Raw genomic sequence first — 26,198 nt, forward strand, 5'->3', positions numbered from 1 at the left:
GATATATTACCTCTTCCCAGTATGGAAGAAATAATTTTGACAATGGGAGGAGCAACATTTTTCACTAATTTAGACCTAGCTTTAGCTTACCACTAGGAGGAGTAGGATAGCTCATCACAGGATCTTACATTTTTTATGACAGCGATGAGGCTTTTAAGTCCAAAAGAATTCCATGTGGGCTGGTGTCGGTAACCTCAGTATTTCAACATATAATGAGCTAAGTGCTGGAGGATATGAAAGGAGTTATCAAAGCGATATTCTGGTTTTTGGTAACACTGTTGATGAGCATGACACCAAAGTGTGGGAAGTTCTGAGGAGACTACAGGAAGCATGTTTACATTAGAAAATAGGAAAATGTCAGTTTGGTATGTTTGAAGTTTGTTATTTAGGACATTTGGTATCAGGTGAAGGAGTCTGACCTAAGCAAGAACTGGTGGACACTATTAGTAAATTGAAAGTGCCTAAATCCAAAGAATAAATCAGTTCATTCCTAAGAATGGTAGAACATTATGGCAAGTGCATCAAGAATTTGGATGATAAACCATTACAGTTGAGAAGTTTATTGAAGAAAGGGAAGGAATTTGAGTGGAATGAATCATGCCAGAAGGAACTTATCAGTATAAAAGATGCGTTACTCTGCTCCCTGTTTACAAAACTTTATTCACGGGGAGGAAACAGATATTTTCACAGATGCCAGTGCCAAAGGGTTTGGGGTGGTGTTGGTTCAAAATATCTAAGGTAAGGAAAGAATGATTGCGTGCACCTCTAGATCTTTGGGTGTCTCTGAGAAAAATTGTTCTTTTATTGAAAGAGAGACTCTTGTGATTCCATGGGCGCATAAAAGAATTCAGGAACCATTTTTGGTGGGTATGGAATTTGGAGTTTACACTGATCATAAACAACTATTTGAGGTTTTTAAGAAGAAAGGGGTAGATTTTGTATCAGCTAGGATTAGAAGGTGGATAATAGGGCTACAAGAATTAATTTTTTATGTAGAATATATGCCAGGAGTAAAACCGACTTTCTTTCAAGGTTGGCTGATGAATGTGATTAAGAAGACAACAAGATGAGAGGAAGCGAAAGATGAGATTACGTTAGGTGTGATAACTGAGGAAGAATTTGAAATTTGAGTTAAGTAAAGCCTTAGGGTTATTGGAAGTGATGAATGCAATAATTGGTGGCATGTTTTGCAAATTGAAAAAATGGACTCGTAAGGGATGAATTGTCAGTAAATCACAACTTATTGTTAAGAGAAACTAGGTTAACTGCACCTACACGTTTATGAGCCAAAGTAATAAAACAAGCACATGTAGGTCATCTAGGAATTGTGAAGGGAAGTTTAAGGGCTAATTTTTGGTGACCAGGGATGGATGTGAAAATAAAGAGTTGTTAGAGAGTGTGTTGAGTGTTCAGGCAGTGATAAAATATTAAAAACTCGTCAGATACACATGGTGTGTAGAGAGCTGGCAGGTCAACCTTTGGAGGAAGTTTCAATAGACATGGTGGGTCCTTTGCAGGGTGAAGTCCAGGTACCTTACTAATAGTTTTAGACCTATATTCTAGTTGGGTGGAAGTCACAAATGTAAAACATAGATCATTTTCTAGTGTTTTAAAGTAGTTGTAGGAAATATTTAAAAGAGAAAGTTTCCCAAAATGTACTCTGTCTGATAATAGTTCTCAGGTGCAACATTGTTGAACTTCCACAACAGGATGACCTGCAAATCTGCATTCCAAAGCAGGGGAGTTTCAAAGAAGCCCACAGCCCTTGGTGTGCAGATTTGGCTTCCCTCAAAAGAGAGATGCTGACCCCTGCTCTAGGGCCCATTTGGCACCTTGACAGATGGGAAAATTAGCTTTGCAGGAGACGTGCTGCATTTGGAGGCTGGACACACCTTTAGGGTAACCAGCCTGGAATCGACACAGCCTTAGGAATTCCACCATCTTGTGTGTGTTGGAATTAGGAATTCTTGGACAGGGTGTTGTCCACTTCCCAAAGAAAGATAGTGACCACAGGGATGCGTAGCCCATTGGCTAATACCCTTCACTCACCTTAACACTCCTAAATTGAGTACTTAAGCGACTCTCAGATTCATTGAACTACAGAAGAAGGCCCCGAAGAGCCGCGAACAGCAAGAACTGAGGAGCAGCAACTGACTTGGCCCTAACCTCGATGTCCTGCCAGCTATACTTGACATAAGCCAAAGACCACTCATCCTGCAACTGTTCTGCCTCCAAAAGCCTGGAAGGCCTGCCATCACATCGAGAGTAGCCAGGATCTCCCATGGAGTAGCGGAGCTGCTTTCCTGCACCCTGCAGACACCAAAGAAGGCTCACAAGGACTCTGGACTGCCAAAACCTAACAAAGGGCAACACCACTGCACCCATGCCCCCTAGCCAGAGTTGAAGTGGCCCAATGGTGCCAGTGTGGTCTCCAGGCCCTCCAGAACAAAAACCCACCTTGGGTTTGCTAACAGTTGACTTCCTGATGCTGCCTGCAGCCTCTTTCTGCAGGCCCCCTCCAATCCCAAGTATTCACTGCACTGCAACCCGATACCAAACAACACCACTACACTGAGTCCCACAGCCTGAGGATAATGTTGGCCAATGGTGTCCCTGCATGCCCTAGGAGCTCAAGGGGTAAGCCCCCATGTGGGTTTCCCCAGACAGGTCATCTAGTACCTGCTAGCAGCCTCTTTCTGATCGAACTGATCTCCATTGAAGGAAATAGGGCACCTGAGGCCATAACACACCTCTGCACCCAGATGCCTAAGAGCCCCCCGAGTTGAACTGTTGGTGTGGTCTTGGACCTTGCCCCCCCATATTCCCTTCAAGTCCAAAAGAACAGTCCTGTAAGTCGATGCGAAGTACCCGTATGCAGTTTCTGTTTCTTTCTCATAGGATAACTCTAAGGCACCGGAGGTTGAAAAATACCTCTTCACCTGAACGCCTCAGTGCCTCCCAAAGTTACCTGTTGGTACAGCTTAGGACTTGCCCCATAGTTTCCTTAACTCCAGAAGATGGGTCCTGTACCCTTATGCATTATGTTTTTCTCTCATAGAATAATATTACGAGTCCAAGAATTGCAGTGTCAACTTTTGAAAACTCGACAAGTACTCACCTCACGTGGTATCAAAATTTATATAAAAGTACCTGTTATTTTTATAAAGTACTGTTGGATTTCTTTATTGATTGTGTCTCGGTTATTGCTTTTGTGTGTGCAATACATGCTTAGCAATATCCTCTGATAGGCTTAACAAAAGAGATTATTTGGGGTGTCATTGTTTGCTTTTGTAGTTCCTCTGGGGTTTGCTTGGACTCTTTACACAGTGTACCTCGTTTTGGTCCACTATATAAAGAGCCAGCTTCCTACTATTAGGCAGACTGCACTTTTATTGCCCCTGCATGCAGACATAATGCTTGTAAACCTGAGTAATGTGTCATACTTTGGTGCTATTAGAACAGAAGGGGAAAATTCTGAAGTTTCTCCAGTCTCGGATGTAAGTGGGATGCATCAGATAAAAGCAGCGTAATGCAAATACAGTGGAAGGAGCTGGGTTGGATTGGTTACCCATAGAATGGCACAAAGACCCTTCTTTATTATGTGGGTATCAATAGATGATATGCTAACAAACTGAATTTCCTCAGAACACTAATGTCACCCGAGAACATGATAGAGTTCTAGTTGACACTGTATGTCATTGTTAGGAAAACAGTACTTGCAAAACTAATAGAGTTGCTGGTGTGCCACTCAGTATTTCAGGGATACATGGCAGTTATTTTGAAGGGGGAACTTGCCAGAATAAAATGCTGTGTAGATTAATGTGAGGGATGGGGTAAACCCTGGGAGTAGTAACGAGGTACTCAGAGGAGGTGGAATGCAGCTTTTGGAGAACAAAGTGCTTATCTTCCCACCAAGCTGCAGTCTATAGAACAATATTGTTTGCAGATGGTGGAAAACTCTAGCAAACCCTACTCAGGGCAATAGTGGAGGTTAACAAAATGCGTCCAGTGTACTTAATACCTACATGGTGTCAGGAAATGTACCGTATTTAATTAGACTAAATACAAAAACCTTGAAGACAATTCTGCAATAAATCGTGGATCCTGTACCCATAGGTGCCAGAGGTAAAACTACAGCACATTGACGGTACTAAGGGTGCTTGGCGGGACGAACATTGCATTGTGCCATGGAGAGTGGGTGGACTGAAGTGAATGGACCACTTATTCTCTAATATGAAAATTATCACACTTGAGGCAATGCGGAAGACTTATGTGCTCCCACATGCACTTTCCGACAATATGTAAAGTTGGGGAAAAAGAGCGCACTTCCCTGGACACGGTTTCCTATGAAACTCAAAATTGCTACAACATATTGCATGCTCATAGACATTGCATGAACTAAAAAGTTGATTACACAGCTGTCCAAGACCATTCTGGATAACTTACTGGCACCTCAGATAAAAGTGAAGGATAAATAGGACCATGGTTGTGAGGGAGAACTTCTGAAATCAGAAAAGAGCCTCCCACATCGGCTACTGCTGGACATTACCAGTAATGCTAAGTTTAAATTGCGCTAATATATTTCACACTTGACCTACACCACACTATTATTGCTAACAACAAATAAGAGAGATGCTCTCTATGCTGAGAGATGAGTGTTAACCTCTGTCACATGGTTTGGGGTTGTGCGCACACAGCCACGTTTTGGAGGGAGATCTGTGTCAGACTGGAAACGCACATCAGTCAGGTCTTTTGTAGCTGAACACACTGACAATTGAGAATAAAATGATGAGAACAACCTAAAGATAATTTAGGAAACAAAAACATCTGTATTAATCGTAAACTTTACATAATATACAATCAGGCCTATACCCTATAGTCACTTGTCAATATGACCAACTCAGTTGTGCATAAGCTTTTTCCACAGGGCAACCTTTAGGTATACAGTAATAAAATTACCATTTTTATCAATTTATAGCTGGCAAAACAACATAAAATCCTTTCTAATAAATCTTTAAAAAAGGATCACCATAGTGCAAACTTTCTATATCTTTTTGTTTGAGTGGGTTACCAGCACCAAAACCCTTGCCTACTATGACAATGGGCTAGATTCTGTATAACAAAATACCTGCCCACAGATTTTATCAGCGTTTAATAACCATCCTTTCTTAAAAAGCCTGTTTCTTTTAATGCATGCTTTTCATAAAATGCTAATTTGTTCTGCATTATTATTTTACATAGTTCACACCTCAGAAATTTGTCATAACCTTTCAGTTAACTGATAAGACCAATAGACTTAACCACTGGCCTACTGAAGTGCACACAAAATGGCAATGATCATGCATACCAATCATACATAATGTTATACAGTTACAAACAAGTACAAAATTACAATTGGCATAACAATACACAATCCTCTCAAAAGGACCTAACGAGAATCATCACAGTGAGTCATTTCACTCTGAGGGTTTGTCAGAGTCGGTGACCAACACCAAAACCCTCTCCTGCTATAGCAACTGGGTGATCTGCAAGATTGCATGTAACAACAAACATTTGCAATGCAACAAGTTTTGTGTTTGCTCGAGTTAGAGCTATTCGCGTTTTAAACTCCTAACCTGACTTTTCTTGCCACATAAACTGAAAAGTAAAATAGTTTCACATAAGCGAGCCCACGGCCACCCTGAAGCTTGATGAAGACACACAAAAGGAAACAGAAGTTCGCTTGCAGTGAAATGTATGGGAAAAAGCGCAATTATCTATGTAACCAGCAAAAGTGCAATTAGCCATGTAATCGGCAAAAGTGCAGTTAGCCATGTAACAAGGTCAATGTCATGCAAAGTGCTCAACTACTGCCCAGCGAGATATCGCTGCCTGCGAAATAAAGAGAAAAAGTAGTTCAGAAACCATACGGAAAACATAGAGCCTTGCATGTTTTCAGTAGTTGGCCAGTGCGCTCGAGAAGAGCTAAACGCCGGAAAAGGCATGACCTGTGTATGCGTTTCACTACTAAAATGAAGCAAATTTTAAAAGGCAAGCCCACGAACCAATCAAACTGATGGGCGTGGTTTAAAGCCCATAGAGCGATTACACCAGGGACAGAACGCTTCGCGCTAGACCCTAAAAGCCTGTCTATAGTTTGTAACATGTGATAACAATTCACGGTTTGAGATCTATTGGCTTTAACAGATAATTTTCACAATAAAGAAGCCATCCCTACTGCATTTGTATTGATTTTTCATAATAAACAGACTAGACCTATCGCATCTTCCATAATATTTTGATTGCACCAGTCCGGTTTATTGCTATTATTTGTGGCTTGTCGCCATATTAAATACTAAAGAGGCTAACTGGACTGGGATGTCTGGATTTTTTTTTTTTTTCAAGTGAAGACATACCTACAGCCACAAACTTTGGTGGCATGCTATATCATTCTTTTTTTCAGAATCACGTTTCTTTTTCTCTATATTTTATGTAGCCATTTTTTTCTTTCTTCCGTCTTGTTTTCCTCAATCAATCAGGGATTTATAGAGCGCCTCTATTCACCCGTGAGGTTCTCAAGGCCCCTTTTTTAACGTCTGAATGGCAATACTTCCCCACACCAGACCAATCACCTACAATTTACCTAAAATAGTATAAACGTAAAGATGGAAGAACGCAGTCTCTCAAAAAGGCTGTATCCCAGACTGAAAACAAGCAAACCATCCCTAGTGATAAAGCAGTTGAAAGCCTCACTTTCCTACAGCCGGTCAACGCCACCATTCGTTTTCGCCCCCAGTCTTAATTCTGAAGAAGTAAGTGTGATTTAACACATGTCGTAAAATGTTTTAATTTTGCAATTTTTTTCAAAATAGCGCATTTGTTGGTGGAAGTACGTAAAAAACTCAAATACACGAGTTGTGAGTTTATGCTGGAACTGCACCAGCTCGAGCACTGCAAACCGTTTTGTCACATTTACAAACAGTGCAGCTAATAGACTTTTCATTTTCATTCCGCCTCCTACCCCAAATTTGTTAGCTGTGTTAGCTCGCCTTGCAACACGAAAAGTGAGTTTGAGATTAAACGAAGCTAGTCCTTCATCACGTGTACCTTAATCCCTTGACATCTAAAGGAAGCAATTTGTCATTGACAAGTTTCTTGCTGTACCATCTGAACTCTGGTATATTCAGAAGCATGCAATTCGGTATGCAGTGTCTGCAACATCTAATCTTTTAGTAAAGCAGCTATTGCCATAAAAATTGTTATGTTGTTTCTCAACCCTGTAATGCAACTCTGTTTCTCTATGCCTCAGATCTCTTAATAGTCTACCGGGCTGCTTCTTGTAGCTTGCTGTATGCCTGTGGGCACCTGGCTCCCTTAGCTAGTGGCCTGTGTGGGGCCCGTTTTTTTTCAAATGAAATCCAAATTACAGGATTGCAAAAGGCAAGATGGCAAAGTATATTATCCACGCGAGTGTTTATCCTAATACATAGTAATAATACAAGTTGCAACATACCAAGCCTTTAAATAGCAGTGCTCTGTTCGTTAACATTTCTTTTTTTCTCGGGAATGATGCTTGCTTGTCACACCCGTGTGATATTTAGGGCTGGATAAATTGTCTAGTCATTTAAAAAGTTGAATGAATCCGTTTTTCTTGAAAGAGTATTGTTTTATCATTGTTTATTTTAACTGCCTTCGTCCATATCTGCTTCGACATCTCTGGCCAACTGTTGTTTTAGCGAATCTGTTGCGATATGAATCTATGGGCGTTTGTGCCATCTTTAGTAGGAGACGATAGGAACTGAATTGTTGTCCATGGAACAAGGAGCCCCTGTTTATAATCTGCACGTTCGTCCTTAATCCCTTTGTGCGATCGTATGGAAATCATGAGCTGCCTGTTCGTCCTTTCTCCCTTCCACCCAATCTTGGGCGTGTTTCACAACAGGCTAAACACCAGTATTGACCCCTTTGCTGCCAGGCCTTTATCCCTTAGGTGCCGAGCCTTTTTTGGCTATTTGGGGCAGTTCGCACTTAGGCCATCACAACTTTTTGTCCACATAAACTACCCACGCCAAATTTGCACCCTTTTTTCTAATATCCCAGGGATTCTAGAGGTACCCCGAGTTTGTGGGTACCCCCGAGGAGACCAAGAAATTAGCCAAAATACAGATACAATTTCGTTTTTTAAAATCAAATGGGAAAAAAAGGGCTGCAGAAGAAAGCTTTTTTCTTTCCCCTGAAAATGGTAACACAGGGTTTGTGGCGCTAAAATGACCATCTTCCCAGCTTTCAGGAACAGGCAGATGTGAATCAGAAAAACACATTTTTCAACACCATTTTGGCATTTTACTGTGACATACCCCATTTTTACTATTTTTTGTGCTGTCAGCCTCGTTCCAGTTAGTGACAGAAATGGGTGTGAAACCAATGCTAGATCCTGGACAGCTAAACATTTCTATAAAGTAGACAAAATTCTGAACTCAGCAAGGAGTCTTTTGCGTAGATCCTTCAAGGTTTCCCTACAGAAAGTAACAGCAAAAATAAAAAAATATTGAAATTGAGGTGAAAAAAAAGAGCCATTTCTGTCCACGTTTTCTTTTATAACTTTTTCCAGCTAGGCAGATTTTTGAAAGCAATATACCTTTACGTCTGCTGGACTCTTCTGGTTGCTGGGATATATAGGGCTTGTAGGTTCATCAAGAACCCTAGGTACCCCAAGCCCATAAAGGAGTTGCACCTTCCAATGGGTTTTCATTTTATCCCTGGTATACAGCAGTTCATTTGGTGAAATTTAAAGAGTGAAAAATAGGTATCAAGGAAATGTTTGTATTTCCAAAATGGACACAAGATAAGGTGTGAAGAAGCAGTGGTTATTTGCACATCTCTGAATTCCGGGGTCCCGATACTAGCATGTGAATTACAGGGCATTTTGCAAATAGATGTAATTTTTACGTACTGTCTTACATTTGGAAGGAAAAAATATAGAGAAAGACAAGCAGCAATAACACTTTATTTCTATTCTGTGTTCCTCCAAGTCTCCGGATAAAAATTGTACCTCACTTGTCTGGGTAGGCCTAATGCAGCGACAGGAAACGCAACATGGACACATCACATTTTTACATTGAAATCTGATGTGTTTTTTTTGGAAAGTGCCTCGCTGTGGATTTTGATCTCTAGCTCAGCTGGCCCCTGCGAAAACCTACCAAACCTTTTTGAAAACTAGACATCTAGGGGAACCCAGGATGGGGTGACTTGTGGCACTCTCACCAGGTTCTGTTACCCAGAATCCTTTGCAAACCTCAAAATTTGGCAAAAAACACTTTTTCCTCACATTTCGGTGATAGAATGATCTGGAATCTGAGAGGAGCCACAAATTTCCTTCCACCCAGCATTCCCCCAAGTCTCCTGATAAAAATGATACCTCACTTGTGTGGGCAGGCCTGGTGCCCCAGACAGGAAATGCCCCAAAACACAACATGGACACAGCACATTTTTCCAAAGTAAACAGACCTGTTTTTTGTAAAGTGCCTAGCTGTGGGTTTTGGCCTCTAGCTCCTCCGGCACCTATGGGAACCTATCAAGCCTGGACATTTCTTAAAACTAGTCACCTAGGGGGAACCCACGATGGGGTAACTTGTGGCGCTCTCACCAGATTCTGTTATCCAGAAACCTTAGCAAACCTCTAAATTTGTCCAAAAAAAACACCTTTTCCTCACATTTAGGTGCTGCAAATTTCTGGAATCTGAGGGGAGCCACAAACTTCCTTCTACCCAGCATTTCCCCACATCTCTCGTTTTAAAAATGGTATCTCACTTGTGTGGGTAGGCCTAGTGCCTGCGACAGGAAATGCACCAAAACACTACGTGGGCACATCAAAATTATCAAATACAAAACTACTTGTTTTTGCGGCAGGGCACCTGCGTTTTTGTCCTGGGCTCAGCAGCCATCTAGGGAAACCTACCAAACCTAGACATTTCTGAAAACTAGACACCCGAGGGAGTCCAGGGAGGTGTGACTTGCGTGGATCCCCCAGTGTTTCCTTACCCAGAATCCTCAGCAAACCTCAAATTTAGCTAAAATCACATGTTTCCCACATTTCTGTGTGGGATAACCACACCGCCATCAATTTCCTACCACCCATCATTCCCCGCAGTCTCCTGATAAAAATGATACCTCACTTGTGTAGGTGGGCCAAGTGCCTGTGACAGGGAAGAGCCAAAACCATGTCGAAATTGAGGGAGAACCAAAGCGGGTCCAACATGGCAGTTTGAATAAAAATGTTTTTAGGTTGACAAGTGGGGCAGAATTTTTATTGGTATAGATGCAACAATGCTGGGTGGTAGGAATTTTGTGGATTCCTCCAGATTCCAGAAGGTTCCATCACAAAAATATGGGGCATTGTGGGTAAGAAAATGGTACAGGGTGCATGTGAAGCATACCACACTCGACTCACCCAGATGTTTAACTTTCAGATGTGTCTAGGTCTCATAGATTTTTCTACATGGCAGCGTCCCAAAGTCCAAAAAGTGCAGCCCTCACCATTGCAAGTGGGACAATTTTGAGAGTTAGCCAAGCTCTCATTGGCCAAATGTAAAATCAAAACTCAAATAATCAAATGTCCTCTTGCTTGCCCTTGGGATAATATCTTTTAGTGAGAGGGGGAGCTGAAAGACTGTTACCCCCTCACCCCCTCCCCCCCTTCAGTTGGGGGAGGGGTCTGCCCATGCCCATACCGGTTGGTAGCCACCACCCCACAATTTTTGTTTTTTGTTTTAATTCCCTGGCATCTGGTAGGCTTTCTGCCCCTCCCTGGGGAGTGGATCGGAGGTAATTGCCCCATCTGCCCACCGGTGGGCAGAATAACTTTACCCCGCATTTTTTTGGGGTGGGGATATTGCCATACCCCCATCCTCTTTCTTTTCTTTCTTTTTTTTTTTTTTTTTTTTTTAAGTTCTTCCCTAGTGGGCTTTTTGCCCCCCTTGGGGGCAGATGAGCCTTTCAAAAATAGGCCGATCTGCCCCCAAGGTGGAACGGGGCAGAAATGGCTAACAGTAATGTGCCCCATGGGGAGCGACCCTTGCCCAAGGGGCTGTCCTCCCCTTCCCCCCCCAAAACAAAACAAAACACACACACACACCAATCCCTTGTGCCTAAGTGGTTTCTGCCGCCCCCCGGGGGCAGATTGGCCTCATAGAAATAGGCCGATCTGCCCCCAAGGGGGACAGAAATGGCCTAGAATACATTTGCCCCATAGGGGAAGCGATCCTTGCCTAAGGGGTCACTCCCCTTGCTTGAAATTGGCGCAAAAAGAAAATCCCTAGTGCCATTGGGGGCAGATTGGCCTAAGGAAAATAGGCCGATTTGCAGAAATGGCCTAAAATATAATTGTCCCCCAGGGGAGCAAACCTTGACTAAGGGGTTGCTCCCCACGTGTAATTGAGTAAAAAAAAAAAAATGCCCTGGTGTCTAGGGGTTTCTGTCCCCCCAATCTCCCCCCCCCCCCCCCCCACCCCCCAAGGGAGAGATCGGCCTAATTAAATAGGCAGAAGAGGTTTATAAATAATTGCCCCCCCAGGAAGGCGACCCTTGCCCAAGGGGTCGCATCCCTTCATAATTTATTTAAAAAATAAATAAATACTCCCTGGGGTCTAGTGGGCATTTCTGCAGCCCGATCGCTTTTTGATCGGGCTGCAGAAATGCTAAGAAAGACATGAAAGGAAAGGCCTTTCCTTTCATGTCTGTCTGCCCACTCTCACCTGCGAAAGGATGAAAAATGCTTTCATTTCTCTTCCAGGGGGCGACCACTGATGCGCACTGACGTCATCAGATGTCGCTGAGGGAGAGGTCAGGGTTGGCAGGGGAAGCAGGGGAAGCAATTCCCCTTCCATCCCTGCCCAGGGAGGGAGTGGGAGGACCACGCGGGGTGCTATCGCTCTCCCCGTGGGCCAGGTGCAGGACAAGCTGGTCTCGCCCTCAGCGCTGCAGCTGAGGGCAGGACCAGCTCGTCCGTGGCACCGAACGGGTTAAAAACAAAATCACATTTGTTTTCATATAAGTAAGTGAGTGAAGTTAAAGCTGAATAAGCTACTTCCCTCAGGTAAATTGTCATGCCAGTTTTCATGATGTACCCAGTGACAATCTGAATTGCCCTTCAAGTCACTGTTGAACTGTTAGCCAATGGCCTTTAAAATTTGTACTGAAAGATGCCCACTATATGGCTCGCTTTTAGCTGTGGTCCATATGAATTCCAGAACCTTACTAGCATGATTGGTTTATGAAACCCATTTAGTGGTTTCTGTAGCTGAAGACCTCAGCAGGACATATTTGATTGTTGGAATGATAAATTGTTTTTGTGTGTGTGGTGATGCGCATGGACATTTACTTCATTGTGACAGGGCCTGCTCCCTTGACTCCTTTTTAGGTCGAGTGCCCAAGCGCTTTGACCCGTTGTTAGTATTGTGGACTTTTTACCACACCCATTTCACGCCTATCACTTTCACTCGTTCCTGGGCTTGCCTTTCAGAACTCACTTGATGTCATTGATAAATTCTTTGTTTGTCCCACCTTGAGGCTGTTTTTGTCAAGCCTTCCAGGCTGCCCCTATTACATGGATAATTGCACGATTGCTGATATACTTCACCCAGGGTGGGTGAACATTTTTTTTTCCTTTGTCTCTTGGCTTCTCCCTGCATGGCGGTCACAGTGCAAACAGGCACAACAGCGTGAACTTGTATAAATATTACCAGTTTTTTCAGAATATTTTGTACGGATACAATACACTTAACTTCCGTTCCACCCTCGTGAAAATAAGAAAATCCTCTTTATAAGGGATATTTTTTTTTGCTGATGCGCCCTTTGTATACTGCCTTTGGGGGTCTCGTTTATGCAGTTGCGCCCCTTGTATGCCACCCTTGGAGGGCCTCGAGCACGTAATAGAGGTTGACAAAATAAACAAAATAAAGTGCCTGCGACCTGTCTGCCTAGTGTGTATTCCGTCCTAGCTTGGCAGATTGAGTTTCCTGTCCCTTCAGCTGGCACAGCATAACATGACACAATATAAAAGCATAACATAACACTACATAGCATAGCATAACAGAGCATAACATGAGATAACACCACATGGCATACCAAAATACAGCCTAACATAAAATAACACATAGCATAACATAACACATCATAGCACAACTTAGCATAACATGACACTATAACACAACACAGCATAGCATAACACAACATAATACAACATAGCCTAGCATGACAACACAATAACATAGCATACCACAATATAGCATAACACAGCATAACACAACATAGCACAGTATAACATAACACAATATAACATAACACATAGTATAGCATAACAAAATATTGCATAACATAACATAGCTCAATATAACATAACACAATATAACACCAGATTTAACATAACACTACATAACATAACACAACATAGCACAACGTAGCTTGTCAAAGCATAACACAACATAAGACAACATAGCATAACACAACATAGCCTATCAAAGCATAACACAACAAAACACAACATAGCCTATCAAAGCATAACACAACAAAACACAACATAGCCTATCAAAGCATAACACAACATAGCCTATCCTAGCATAACACAGCATACCATAACACAACATAGCATAATATAACATAGCATAATATAACATAGCATAGTATTAGATAGCATAGCTTAACATAACCCAACATAGCATAGTATTAGATAGCATAGCTTAACATAACCCAACATAGCATAACAAAAGACAACATAGCATAGCATAACATAATGCAACATAACCCACATAATTCCACACAACACCACATACATCCACTCCATTCCAAACCAAAATACTTGGGTATAAACATTGTCATTTACAGTGCCAGTAGCTCGAACTCTAGCAAATGAGACCGATTCAATTGCAAATGCTTGTTTCTTTTTTTGCTGATGCTGTTCACCATTCACAACAAGCACTGGCAAAGCCAAAAGGTTGGCAAATACCTTGTAAAGGCGAGACCTCTTGGCTCCACTTTGAGACACTAGCAATCAGCATGTAGCACATTTAAAGTATTTGTACATTTTCTGAAAGAAGCTTGCAAGAGGAAACCAGTGTTAAATATCTTCAGAGTCTGTACGTGGCATAGTAAGTGTTCAGTTCAGTGTTTATTTTAGCAAAGATTTTTCTGTTTGCTTCGTTTTTCAAGTGCATCAGCCTGGCGTTCTTCCATGATTCAGTTCCCCCGAATCTGTCATATCCTTTCACCCTGGCTTCCTTTCTGTCTTCGGTACACCGTTAATTTGTTTCCTCCTTTGTCGCGTTAGTTTATGTAATTTAGTACATTTGCGATAATACTCTTGACTTTCCTTTTGCAAATCCACAATGAATACGTGTTGGTAAATATATAAACCTGTTTTATGTCTCCTCCACCTCCAAACAAGTATGTGCATCCTAAAACTAGATTGGTTTTGTGGCGATAATCAGTACCTAATTTTCATCTATTTAATTACCTAGAGCGTGATGCATTTATTTGTACTGTGTCTGAGACTGGAGCAACGACAACAGTGCACGGTGAATTATCCCGTTGTGTGCTGTGTAGATTCTGAATGATCTATGTTCTCCAGCCAGTAATGTTTTCTGGTCGGTTTGTTGGCTTCATTTTAATCAGTAAACGGTGTCCAGAAGAAAACATTTGAGTTCCATGGTTTCAGCTTCACAGATTCTCTTTTCTTTTAATTTATTTTTTATCTTGGTGTTGCTCTCTTGTGCCAGCTGATCTGTTTTGTGACGCTTGAAAACTTGTCTTTCAGGGAACAAGGGTCCCTCATTACTCATGTGAATCACAATATTAACATTGAGTTCCAGTGAAATCTATGTAGAAATGTAAAATTTATTAAGTACATATTTATTAAAAGCCAAGTAGAAAATAAACACGTAGGGGGTGTAGAAGCTGGCTCAGTATATATTATATCAAAATGAGCACAGAGTCCGGCGGTTCCCCAGAGGCTTAAAGGCTAAAGTAGCTAACACTAATGCTCTCTTTTGTGGTAGTGTGGTCGAGCAGTTAGGCTTAACAGAGGGCAATGCAAAGCATTTGTTGTACACTCACAGGCAATAAATGAAACACACACTCAATGACTAACTCCAGACCAATTGTTTTTATATAGCAAAAATATATTATGTTACTTTATTTCTAGAACCACAAGATTCAAGTTGCAGGTAAGTACATTTGTAAGTAAGTATCCAACATATGCATCAATACCACTTTGTTTCAGTTTGGTAATTTAAATACTTCTCAAGTAAATAGCAATAATGTGTTTTAAAAGTTGACAGTGCAAATTTCAGAAACAGTTCTGGGAGGAAGAAATGTTAGTAAGGTTTTGAGATAGTTATAAGACTTTACAGTTCCAGTCTCCGGGGGGTTAGGACATCCACAGGTTGGGGTTCAAGTTAACCCCAAACACCCACCACCAGCAACACAGGCTGGTCAGATGCAGAGCTCATAGAAGAGGTTGATTTAACCTGGATGCCTATGGAGATCGGGGGCACTTGGAATCAGACCTGCTTGCAGGTAAGTACCTGCATCTTCGGAGGGCAGACCTTGGGGATTTAGAGGAGCACCGGGGGGGGGGGGGCACAAGTCAGCTCCAAACACACACCCTCAGTGGTGCTAGGGCAGCCAGGTGCAAACACAGCTTTGGGCTCTCAACGCTTTCCTATAGGGGGAGCCCGGGGGTCACTACTAGGCTGCAGGCTGGGGTCCAGGAGATCAGTTTAGGAAAACCACAGGCTGGACGAGGAGGAGAGAGGCCTGCTGAACGTTGCTGCACCGGAGACCGGATTCCCCAAGGCCAGGGGGCTGCCTTTTGGGGACGGGAATCTTCGTCCGGTTCTCTCGTGATCAGGGGGTCCTCCAGATTTAGGCTGCAGGCATTGTCATTTTGGACAGGAGCGGTCAACCCAGGATGGACACTAGGACAGGATCACCTGGGGACCAGCTCTAGTCAGTTGCGCCACCTGGACACGGGCTGTGGGCGTGGGATGCAGAGTGGGCAGGACTCACTCCAGGGTGTTTCTAGAGTTTCTTTCGGAAAGGGCCACTGTCCACAGGAGATCTTGGTCCTCTTGGGGTGCAGGCAGTCCTCTTGAGGTTTTAAAGAGGGCGCTGGTCCTGCACGATTCGTCGCCTTTTTGTAACAGGGCTTCAGAAGCTGTAGACAGGCCTGCAGGGGTGAGGACCAAGGCAGTTGGTGTCTTCAGTCTTCTCTGCTGGGGTGAGCTTAGCAGTCCTTCTTTCTTCTTGTCATCTTCTTAAGGTCGCCAGGAATCTGATGAGCTAGGTTCAGGGAGCCCTTAAGTTCTGGATTTAGGGGGCGTTAAAGGGGTCAAAGGGCAGTAGCCCATGGCTACTGTCCTTGAGAGTGACTACACCCTTCCGGTGTTCACTCCCTTTGGGGAGGGGGACACAGACCTAACCCCATTGATCCCTGTCCTCCAAACCAAGATGGAGAAGTTTGCAAATACTGGGGTCACTTCAGCTCTGTATACCGTAGAGGTGGTCCAGCTGAAGTAGTCACGCCTTGTTTCCCTAATTTTCCCAAAGGACTTGCCACCAGAAGTGGGGATTTGTCTGGGGGTGGGCATCTCCACTAGCTGGAGTGCTCTGGGGCACTGTAACAAGAAGCCTGTGCTTTTGAGGCTCACTGCCAGGTGTTACAGTTTCTGCAGGGGGAAGGTGTGAAGCACCTTCACCCAGTGCAGGCTTTGTTTCTGGCCACAAAGAACACAAAGGCTCTCAATCCATGTGGTTAGAAACTCTTCTGAAAGTGGCAGGCTGGCATAGTCCGGTTAGTCCTACACTAGACGTTTGGCTAAAATACAAGGGGCATCTCTAAGATGCAATAAAACCAACCCTGGCATCGGTGTGGGTTGATTGTGCTGAGACGTTTGATACCAAACTTCCCAGACTTCAGTGAAACCATTATGGAGCTATGGAGTTCGTAATGACAAACTCCCAGCCCATATACTCAGAATGGCCACACTGCACTTACAATGTCTAAGAATGGACTTAGACACTGCAGGGGCATATTGTTCATGCAACTATGCCCTCACCTGTGGTATATGCACCCTGTCTTAGGACTGTAAGGCCTGCTAGAGGGGTGACTTGCCTATGCCACAGGCTGTGGTTTGTGGGCTGAGAGGGGTGCCATGTCGACTGTCTTTTTCTCCCCACCAGCACACACAAGCTGCAAGGGCAGTGAGTATGTGCTTGGTGAGGGGCACCCCAGGGTGGCATAATACATGATGCAGCCCTAGTAGGGGTACCTTTTACAAGGAACCTAACTGTGTGTCTGGGGTGTGCCAATTATGGAAACAGTGATACCGTTTTGGGAAAGAACTCTGTTGCTGGGGCCTGGTTAGCAGGATCCCAGCACACTGTCAACTCAGCATCAATATCAGGCACTTTCCTACAGGGGTCACATTGGATTGGATCAGCAAAGTATGTCATGCAGATATACAAAAATTCGAAAAATCATATATACAAAAGCGCAATTGGCCTGTCCAGTAACTCAGGCTTAACAGGCTGACATAATGAAATACAGCATTTCAAACCTTTGAGCATTGGATCATCTTCAGGACTCGTACTGTGCCTGTGAAAAAAGAATACATAAACCGCTTTCCACAGTACAAATTAGTCCAAAAATTAACATTGTCGCCAAGGGGAGTCTGACCAGATAGACATGGACGTAATGTTCCAAACACACGTGCCTCTCCAGCCCACAGCATACTGCCTCCTTTCGCTCGCGTCATATTTGTTTTCCTTTATTTTCATAATTCCTCATTGCCTCCTGTCCCTTTGTCAACTTCATGACTATTACATATATACATGCTTTACATATATACCCTCCTCCTCTCTCATGGAAGTGCCCATTCATTGCCCATCTTCTGACATCTTTTGTGTATGAAAAAGCTGTGTCTTTTTTTTTAATTCACAACACACATGAACTGATTACAGGAGTACATTCATGAAATATACCTAGGTTAAAAAGAGACCCACAGATCTTAAAGTTCCAATCACGTGCTATATCACAGTTGTGTTTTTGGGCATAAGGGCTAAGTGTCCTGAGTACTTTAAGATACGTTCTGACACCACCGACAAGCCTGTTCAACACGTAACTGGCTTCACTGCCTCGTTGTCTTGGCACATTAGTATCCTCAACCCACTTGTCTCATCCTTCGTTCCACATTGCGGTATCCAGATGTCTTGTGACTGGAGTGCTCCCTCAGTCCCTGCTGCTGTTATAGCATTGGTGCGTGCTCCATTCTTCTCTAGTGGCATTTCCAGAATATTTTATGTTTTCCCACCCTGTTACCACTTGCGACATGAATGCCTACTAAGTTTGGTACAAATACTGGATTTTAAATCATTTTATATATGGAGCTTGTTTTTAACGAATTGCAACACCACGCATGGACAACTCAAAAACTTTCTCAAACATCAGTGGGCATATTGGTGGATGAGTAGGGAGTTGATGAATTATTTATTAATCCTCCTAGATTTTATGGCCAGATGTTTTTTAGGAGCCTGGGTGGTAGGCAACCCAAGTTAAAGTAACATTTCTTTCTCCATTTCACAGTCATTATGCTGAATTGTAAATGCAACTGTCCAATGCCTTGCATTTAAGACTGGTAAATTATAGTAGTAATAGTAAATCACCTTTGTTAGCTACCTGACTGCCTTGTGGATCCTAAAGCTGTAGACTAATATTCATCATTCCCCCGCTGAGACCAATAGGATGAGGTAGGAAAGAAGCTGCGTTTTACGTTTTTTTTCCCTAAATTGACGGTGACTAAAGAGTAAGGACCACTAGGTTCTTCCACTTTGAGCAGAGCTCGCGGGAGATGAATTGATGTGACATAATTCACATTGGTAGACCCTGTCCCCAATACTCTATGGACTCATACTAGGAGAGTCTTGTGATTGGCATTTATTTATTTTTAATACATTTTTACTTTCATTTACTTGTTATATCTTCATATTTCATACCACTTTTTATCTACATACAAGCTTTGTTACCATACAGTGTTGACTTTTTCATTTCAATGCAAATGTTGTTTGATGATACTCCCAGCATTTATGGGGTTTACATGGAGCACTGATAAGTGTTCTATAAAATATTTGCATAAAGTATTGAAAGTTGAGTGGACACAATAATAATCCTGTCTCTTGGAGTTGCAATGATCTCTAGAGTTGCATAATTTTTTATGAGCCTTACGGTAGGTATTAGAACTCTGATTTATTGGTTCTATGGCCCCCAGTGTAAAAACTATTTGCTGGAAAAAGCAGGTGACCAAATGTATGTCCCTGATTGAGAGCCATTTGTCAATCTCAACAGATTTCAGTTTTGTCCCAAAATGTTTCCCATCAAGAAAGCTGTGCTTTTAGATGTCCACGTGCAGTACATTACTTTGACCCTAAATACATCTTCTGAGAGATTGTGAATAGCAATGCTCTTGGAGTGTATTGTTCAAATGTTTTAATTTGGTTCCACTCACAGCAAACTGCTGATGCTCCTTTTAGTTTACATTGAAATGCATGTGGTGGGTCACAGCTTGAAAACTGTGCTTTCTGACACTGCAAAATTGTTAAATGTTGCTCCTTTAACCAAAGGACGATTGAACCAGAGGCTAGTTTGTGTTTATTTTCAGTCCCTGCGGAAGAATCCCTTTTCACGTTCTAATCACATTTAAAAAGCGTACATTTCCGTTTATAAAAAGAATACCTTATGGGTCACCTCCTATTCAAACTATCTGCAAATTATTAATGGTTTGCATCGGATTCCTTAAACATGAAGGTACTGAACATGCGTGTTATTGTACTGATCTACCACAAATGTCGTTCGAAGCAGCACTCACTCTCCAAAGTACCTTCACTAATTCCTTCAGTTGTGCATCGCTCCCTTTCTTGTCACTGAACGTAGAACTGCAGACAGTAGTTCCTTGTCTTCGACTCATTATTGAACGGGATATTGACTTTTTTTTGCCTTTACGGCATGTGACAATGGTCTTTGATGCATTTAGAAGCAGCCACTAAGGTCGTCAGGGCTGCTTGTGTCTGAACATCTGACATGACTTCTGTTGTACAGTCATTGCACACACTACTGACCCATTGTCTTCTGTCTTGAACGCCTATTGAAATTCTCATTGTATAGTTTACAGCTTTCAGGTGTATTTTGAAAACATTGAATTTCTTTATTATTTCCTGCCATCGACACGTGACCGTAGAGAAGGAAGTAACTTTAATTGATTCATACTTCAAGGTTGTGACATTCTCACTTAAGTTTTAACAAAGTGTGCACCTTTACAACTTTAGTGCTCACTGAAGTCTACTAAAGTGCAAGCAGCAAAATCTCTAAATAGTCTTTCCTCATTCCCACGCCTGTCTGTGCTCTCAGTGTAATGACCCAACGGTGTCTTAAATAGGTTTACCCAAGTGTATGAGATTGGGTGTGTCCTGATATAATAAAGAATTGATGCTGCACTGTTTCCTGTTGCAAAAATCTTCTTTCTTAAAATTGTGCAAAAAGAACAGTTGATGGACGAAATGTAGACAAAATCAAACATTCACCCTCAGTCACAGATCTGGGTTTAATCTATCAGTTTTTGTGCTCACCATGCCATTCCAGTTTGGACCCAGTCATATGCAAATCAGTCTTGACCATGCTCCCCATGGGAACAGTCCAGCCTGAACTGCAAGCCAGGTCCTCCCTGGACCAGAAACCAGAATCCTTGGACCGGTTTCGGGGTATCACCTCTCTTCAGCCAGGGTAGCTTGAATCTGGTGGCATAGTGAGCACAGGACCCATGTCTGGGCATACCTTTTCCATTTGGGGCGACAAATGCAAAAGAACAGTTGATGGACGGAATGTGGTCCAAATCAAACATTCAGTCACAGATATGAGTTTAATCCATCAGTTTTTTTTGCTCACCATGCCATTCCAGTTTGGACCCAGCCATATGCAAATCAGTCTTGACCCTGTTCCCCCTGTTCCAGTCCAGCCCGAACTGCTGGTGCCTCTTTTTTACCACAAAAGTGTCAATAGGGCACAAAAGTGGTAGAAAAGAGGTACTGGTCCCTTGATTAGTGTTTGACTACAGGGAGGTGCTCCCTCCTGGCCCCAGTTTGAGATATGAAATAAACTTGATAATTCAGGGTCTGTGTACGGATAAGGGACAGGTGAGCTTGAGTATTCATGTTGTTTTAAGTCCAGATTACAACAGGTAGGGGACCAAATTAATAGGGGATCCAGGGTCCTGACGAAAGCCGGCTGAAACATGTTGACGACTTGAGCGCAGAGATTTGGTGTGAATAGATAATTGTTTCCTAATATCGCCATCATTAATCTATTTTTAACCCTGTCCACGAGTAATGGTTGTGGGAATTTTTGTAACTGCTGAGCTGTTTCGTACGTGTGGTAGTAGTCTACTCTGCTTGGGTAGGGTACTTGTACCATTATTTCTTGTCCTTTATGTGAGAGTGGTTTAGACATTGGGAGGTAGGACAAGGAATTTCGTCCTCTCACCCTTCCTCAGTTGTGTTGATCTTAAATTCTAACGTCAGTGAGATACCGAAATAATATCAAATGTACAATACCGTTCAGCAGACAAGTTTCTTAATGGAAAGGCAGCTTTTATAAGTGTTATGATACCAACACAGGCTAAGTACTGTGAAGTGCTGAATAAAAGATCGATACAAACTTTTTTTTAAATAAAATAAAAAAAGGTGTGTGCATTTGGACGTGTTTGCTGCTGAGTGCACCTCTCAGCGATTTTACTGAGGGAGGTAGAAAGTGCAGTGTTAATAAAAAGGGCTTCCTCTCATTCTATGCTACAGAAAATCATTAATTGGCTGGGAGTAGACTTTTGAAAAGGATTTCCAGAATATGTTATGTTCTTTCCTACAAACCCTGTACATTTTCGATAGCATGTGATCACTTTTTTGATAGATGTGTTATAGTGTCAAAATAACCAGCCGATCTTACGGAATTTGTTTTAATTACATAATATGCCTTCCGTTGTACGTTTCCTGCTGATGTAAATTGCATAACTTTTGCTGCAACATTTGTGCAACTCTGGTGTAAGTTGGTCCTCTATTGTAGAACCTTCCAGTATCCCTGATTGCATCTAATCTACCACTATTGATTGTTTTTTTTTTTTTTTCTTATTAAAATATCAGGGATGTTTTTTGAAGTAGTGTTCCCGAACTAGATAGTTGCTTTTATTTTCGGTGCTAAGGGCTTCATAGTCTTGATAAATTAATTTGTACTTGTATGCAACTTCACATCAACTTCAGAAGACAAGAGAATGTAGACTATGGTTGCGTTTCTGCTAAAATCCTTTTTTTTTTTTTTTTTTCTTTTTAGGTCGCCTAAACTACTCCCATCCTGGGTCTGATAACCCTCTTCCAGTTACTGGTAGGTGCTGTTTTTGACATAAGTCATTTGGGTGGGTCTTTGAGTCTCAGATCTTGACTATGCTGGTGGTCGTGGGGAAGAAAGGAAGGGGTCAGAATCTATTTTCTATGGACCAAGCAGTGGAAAAATAACTATTTTGCTCAATGAGATTTGGATTTTAGGACTATTCTGCTTCTACAAAAAGTGAGACGATCGTAAATATGGCATATTTTCTGATTTAGATATGCTTTAGTAGTATTTTACAGAACTTTCTTACCGTTTTTGAAAGATGTTGTCTTTGGGACGATCCCTCACCCATCAGCCTAAAGTGATTGCTTCTTACAGTAGGGCTCCATTGTCTTTACTGCGGTGACCAGTCAGTCCAGTATTAAGGTTCCCAGCATTATATGCCAACAGTTACTTGTGCTGTATGAGCACTGGCCTTTGTTGAACCAATTGCATTTTATCGCCTGTTGATTGATTGATTTATTTATTCATTTATTTATTTTATTTATTTTGTGAGTAATGACGCACTCACTTATTTCCTCAGCGGAGTTGCCAAGGACTGAAACTGCGTGATTCCTAATGAATAGTCTAAGTACTAGCAAGAAGGATGTTCTGAGAAAATGGGCTTCTCTTTGGGTAAAAGACTTTAGCTTCAAAACCTCAGGCTTTTTTTCAGATTGAACGACTCATTTTATGAACTACTTAGACACCTTTTCCAAGCTGGAAAACGGCTATTTTCTTCTCCTAATCATTCACCACATTAGAAATTCCAGTACTTTTTATTCAGAAAACGTTAGGAGTTCAACATTTGAGAAAATCCACTTTACAAAACGTTGAAGTTTCTGTGATAGACATCCATTTATTACTCAACTTATATCTTGCAGTCTGAACTCCGAAAGGGAAAATGAACCAGTTTGGTTTCCATCTGATTGCTTTAAGTTTTGACTGTGAACATTTTCCAGATGCTGCATAACCCAGTTTACTTTTTTATAAGCGTTCCGTGGATCATCATAGTACGGTTTCTCAAAATGTGGCACCGTTTGTGGAATCTTAGGTCAAAGGAGGCTCCAGAGCACAGTATCTGGTAAACACCTTAGCTGCTAAACGTGTACTTTTTTGTGATTACTCTAACGTGCCAGAGGGAGCCTTGTACATTTACCCTGTGTAATAATGAGATTCTGGTATGTGCCTACTTTCACCTTTTAGGTTGGGTCATGTAGGGTTTTAAAGCATTCTCCTTGTACAAGAAATTATACTTCGTGTCAAACTGTGAGGCTGCTCAAAGCTCTCTGTGTACCTTAACGGTTTTGTTTTTCGTTCAATTCTGTTTATGTATTTCTATGAGATATAACATTTATTTTATAGTATTAATGACTCGGACAACTGTTGTTGAATAAAAATATTTGTGTGGTATATTTGTGAATGCATCCTGTGAAAATGTGACCTCGAGTCTGAAAATGCCATAACAAAAGGAACCAGAAATTGCGGATGGGTAGACTGGAGGACGTGGTAAACGAAAGGTGTGAAACGAAAGAAGATTTTGAAAGATGGCTGTGAAAGTGAAGTATCTTACGCGCAGGAAATACGGTTTGAAGCACGTTGATGACTCGGATTCAGTTACTTAGCTTTGGAAAGTTCATAAATTATTCAAATATGAAGATGAGTTTAGGGTAAATATTATTCACATCGGTAAAAGGCCACCTGAAACAGTAGCCCCATCCTTACCTGTGTCGGATGCTGTGGTCAAGTTACACTGTGGGGTCGATTTTTCATAGTAGCGTTCCTGCAACAAAAAAGCCAGGTTCTTGGTGCAATCTCAGCATTATTTTGGCCATGCTGGCAAATATGCTTTGAAGTAAGTATTCCTTTAAATCGATATTTCCTAATTTACAGGAATCCCCATGAGGCTACCTTTCAAGTAGCTGTTACTTCTACAAATCGACCATGTTAACTTCAGGTTCTTTATGCTTCAGAAAATAGTTTTTTTTTTTTTTTTTTTTTTTTTTTTTTAGACCTCCGAGATACTTGTACCCACCCATCCTTCCAGCTTTAACATCTAGCCTGCTGGACGTCCATATCGGTAGCGAAGGACACGTTGCACATCTGGATACCAGATCTACTCTAGAGTAGCAGTTTGATCATATTCCTTCACTATTTATAACGTACGGTAAAAATGTGCTAGCAAAATCTTTCCACTGCATCTAATTTCCATTGATTGTTTATATATCACTCATTTTGGTATTTCATAAGGACTCAAAGTTTTTTTCCTAGGTTTTTGAGGGAAGTTAACTTGCTGTTTTCATGGCACATAACTAATGTTTGAAAGCAAGCTCAATATTTTGTGTGTTTGCTACAAAACAGTCAAGTTGAGACAGTGTACATCTTTAAAAGTTCTGTATTCTCTTCAACTGAGTATTGGGTGCTTCCTTGACACACAAGCAGGATTTTATAAGCCTGTAGAGCTACTGTGTGATCTATGCACATGTATCATGTAAGCATCTCTCACTTGATGCATTCCTGAGTTTGAACTTTCTGTCAGCATTCTTCGCCTGTTTGCTTAATGCTTTAAGCTGCCACCACTGGTGTTTATTGGTGATAATCTCTTTATACAGACCCGAAACAGAAGGAAATCAAATGTAAGAATAAGGAAAAGTAGCTTGCTTTATTTTGGTTCTGTTTGTTCACAAGATTCCATAATTTTCAACATTTACGACAGTCCATGGCTCGGGAATTGGTAGTAGTTTGCGTTGGTTTTTTCACATTGAGAAACGAGGACTGAAAAGTGTCAGGGGATGTAAGGAGAAGGTAGGTCGTACAATGGGGCAGGGACATGTGTGGGTTGTAACCAGTTGTCCCCACTCATTGTCTATGGATACTTATGGCATTGTGATGGGATGTTTTCTTTCTTGATGCAAACGAGATATTGAAATGCTAGCATTATTTTTTTGGAAGACAAGGCACTGTACAGTTTTGGTGCAAAAACATTTCCTGGAGCTAATTATTTAAAATGTTCAGGGTATTCTTTGGGGTCGTTAAACCATACATCTGCAAAACATACAGAGATGGGGGCGCCCAAGGGATTACATGAATGTTTTCATATCCCTGTGCTTTACCTCACAATATTTTCTGCAGCGTTTGCTCATAGTTCACAAAAAACATTCTTATGAGATATTTTGTTCCGAGTCTTGCGTTTTGCAAATGGGGAAGTTCGTACACCCTTAGGCGTGGTAAAATGGCAAGGAATTCTTGCAAGTGGTTTCAATTTTTTGGAAACGCAGTCAGGTCAGGGAGATGTAACCAAATATGGGAGTTCCTGAAGCACTTCGTCGGTGCCAAACATTCCTTGCATCATGTAAATGCACATACAACTCTTACCCGCGAATGAGCTGCTCCCGTAGTGCAAGATGAACAAATTGTTTAAAGCGAGTCCAACTTGGACTTTATGCTTAGATGAAATTAGGTCACATTTTAAAAAGAGTGGAATAATAACCACATTGTTATGAAGTGTTGATGTGCTTCTCCCAGTGCAATCTCATGGGCTTTTGCTTTTTGTCTCAATAATATTTAATTATGGATTTGCACAGTAGTCATTTGTGATTGTTTTCAGAACAAAATATACCGACGTATTTTCACCGTTCTGAATCATTTAAAAAAAAATAACATTTGAGAAAAAAATAATCTCATGGATGTTTAATATGGTACTTTTAACCTTCAGAGTGAGACAGTGTTGCGGTATACGAGCCAGGATAAACAGATCATT

General features: G+C 41.7%; 1 protein-coding gene across 2 annotated transcripts in view; it reads left to right on the top strand.

The window, feature by feature from the left end:
- CPEB4 (cytoplasmic polyadenylation element binding protein 4) overlaps positions 1-26,198 on the top strand; it is a 281,089-nt gene that overhangs the window by 112,721 nt on the left and 142,170 nt on the right. For both annotated transcript variants that reach the window (XM_069244659.1, XM_069244660.1), the window contains exon 3: positions 22,403-22,453. In XM_069244659.1, coding sequence (XP_069100760.1) covers positions 22,403-22,453 — 51 coding nt within the window. The remainder of the gene's footprint in view (positions 1-22,402; positions 22,454-26,198) is intronic.

This window comes from Pleurodeles waltl, chromosome 7, assembly GCF_031143425.1.
Source record: "Pleurodeles waltl isolate 20211129_DDA chromosome 7, aPleWal1.hap1.20221129, whole genome shotgun sequence".
Taxonomy (NCBI): Eukaryota; Metazoa; Chordata; class Amphibia; order Caudata; family Salamandridae; genus Pleurodeles; species Pleurodeles waltl.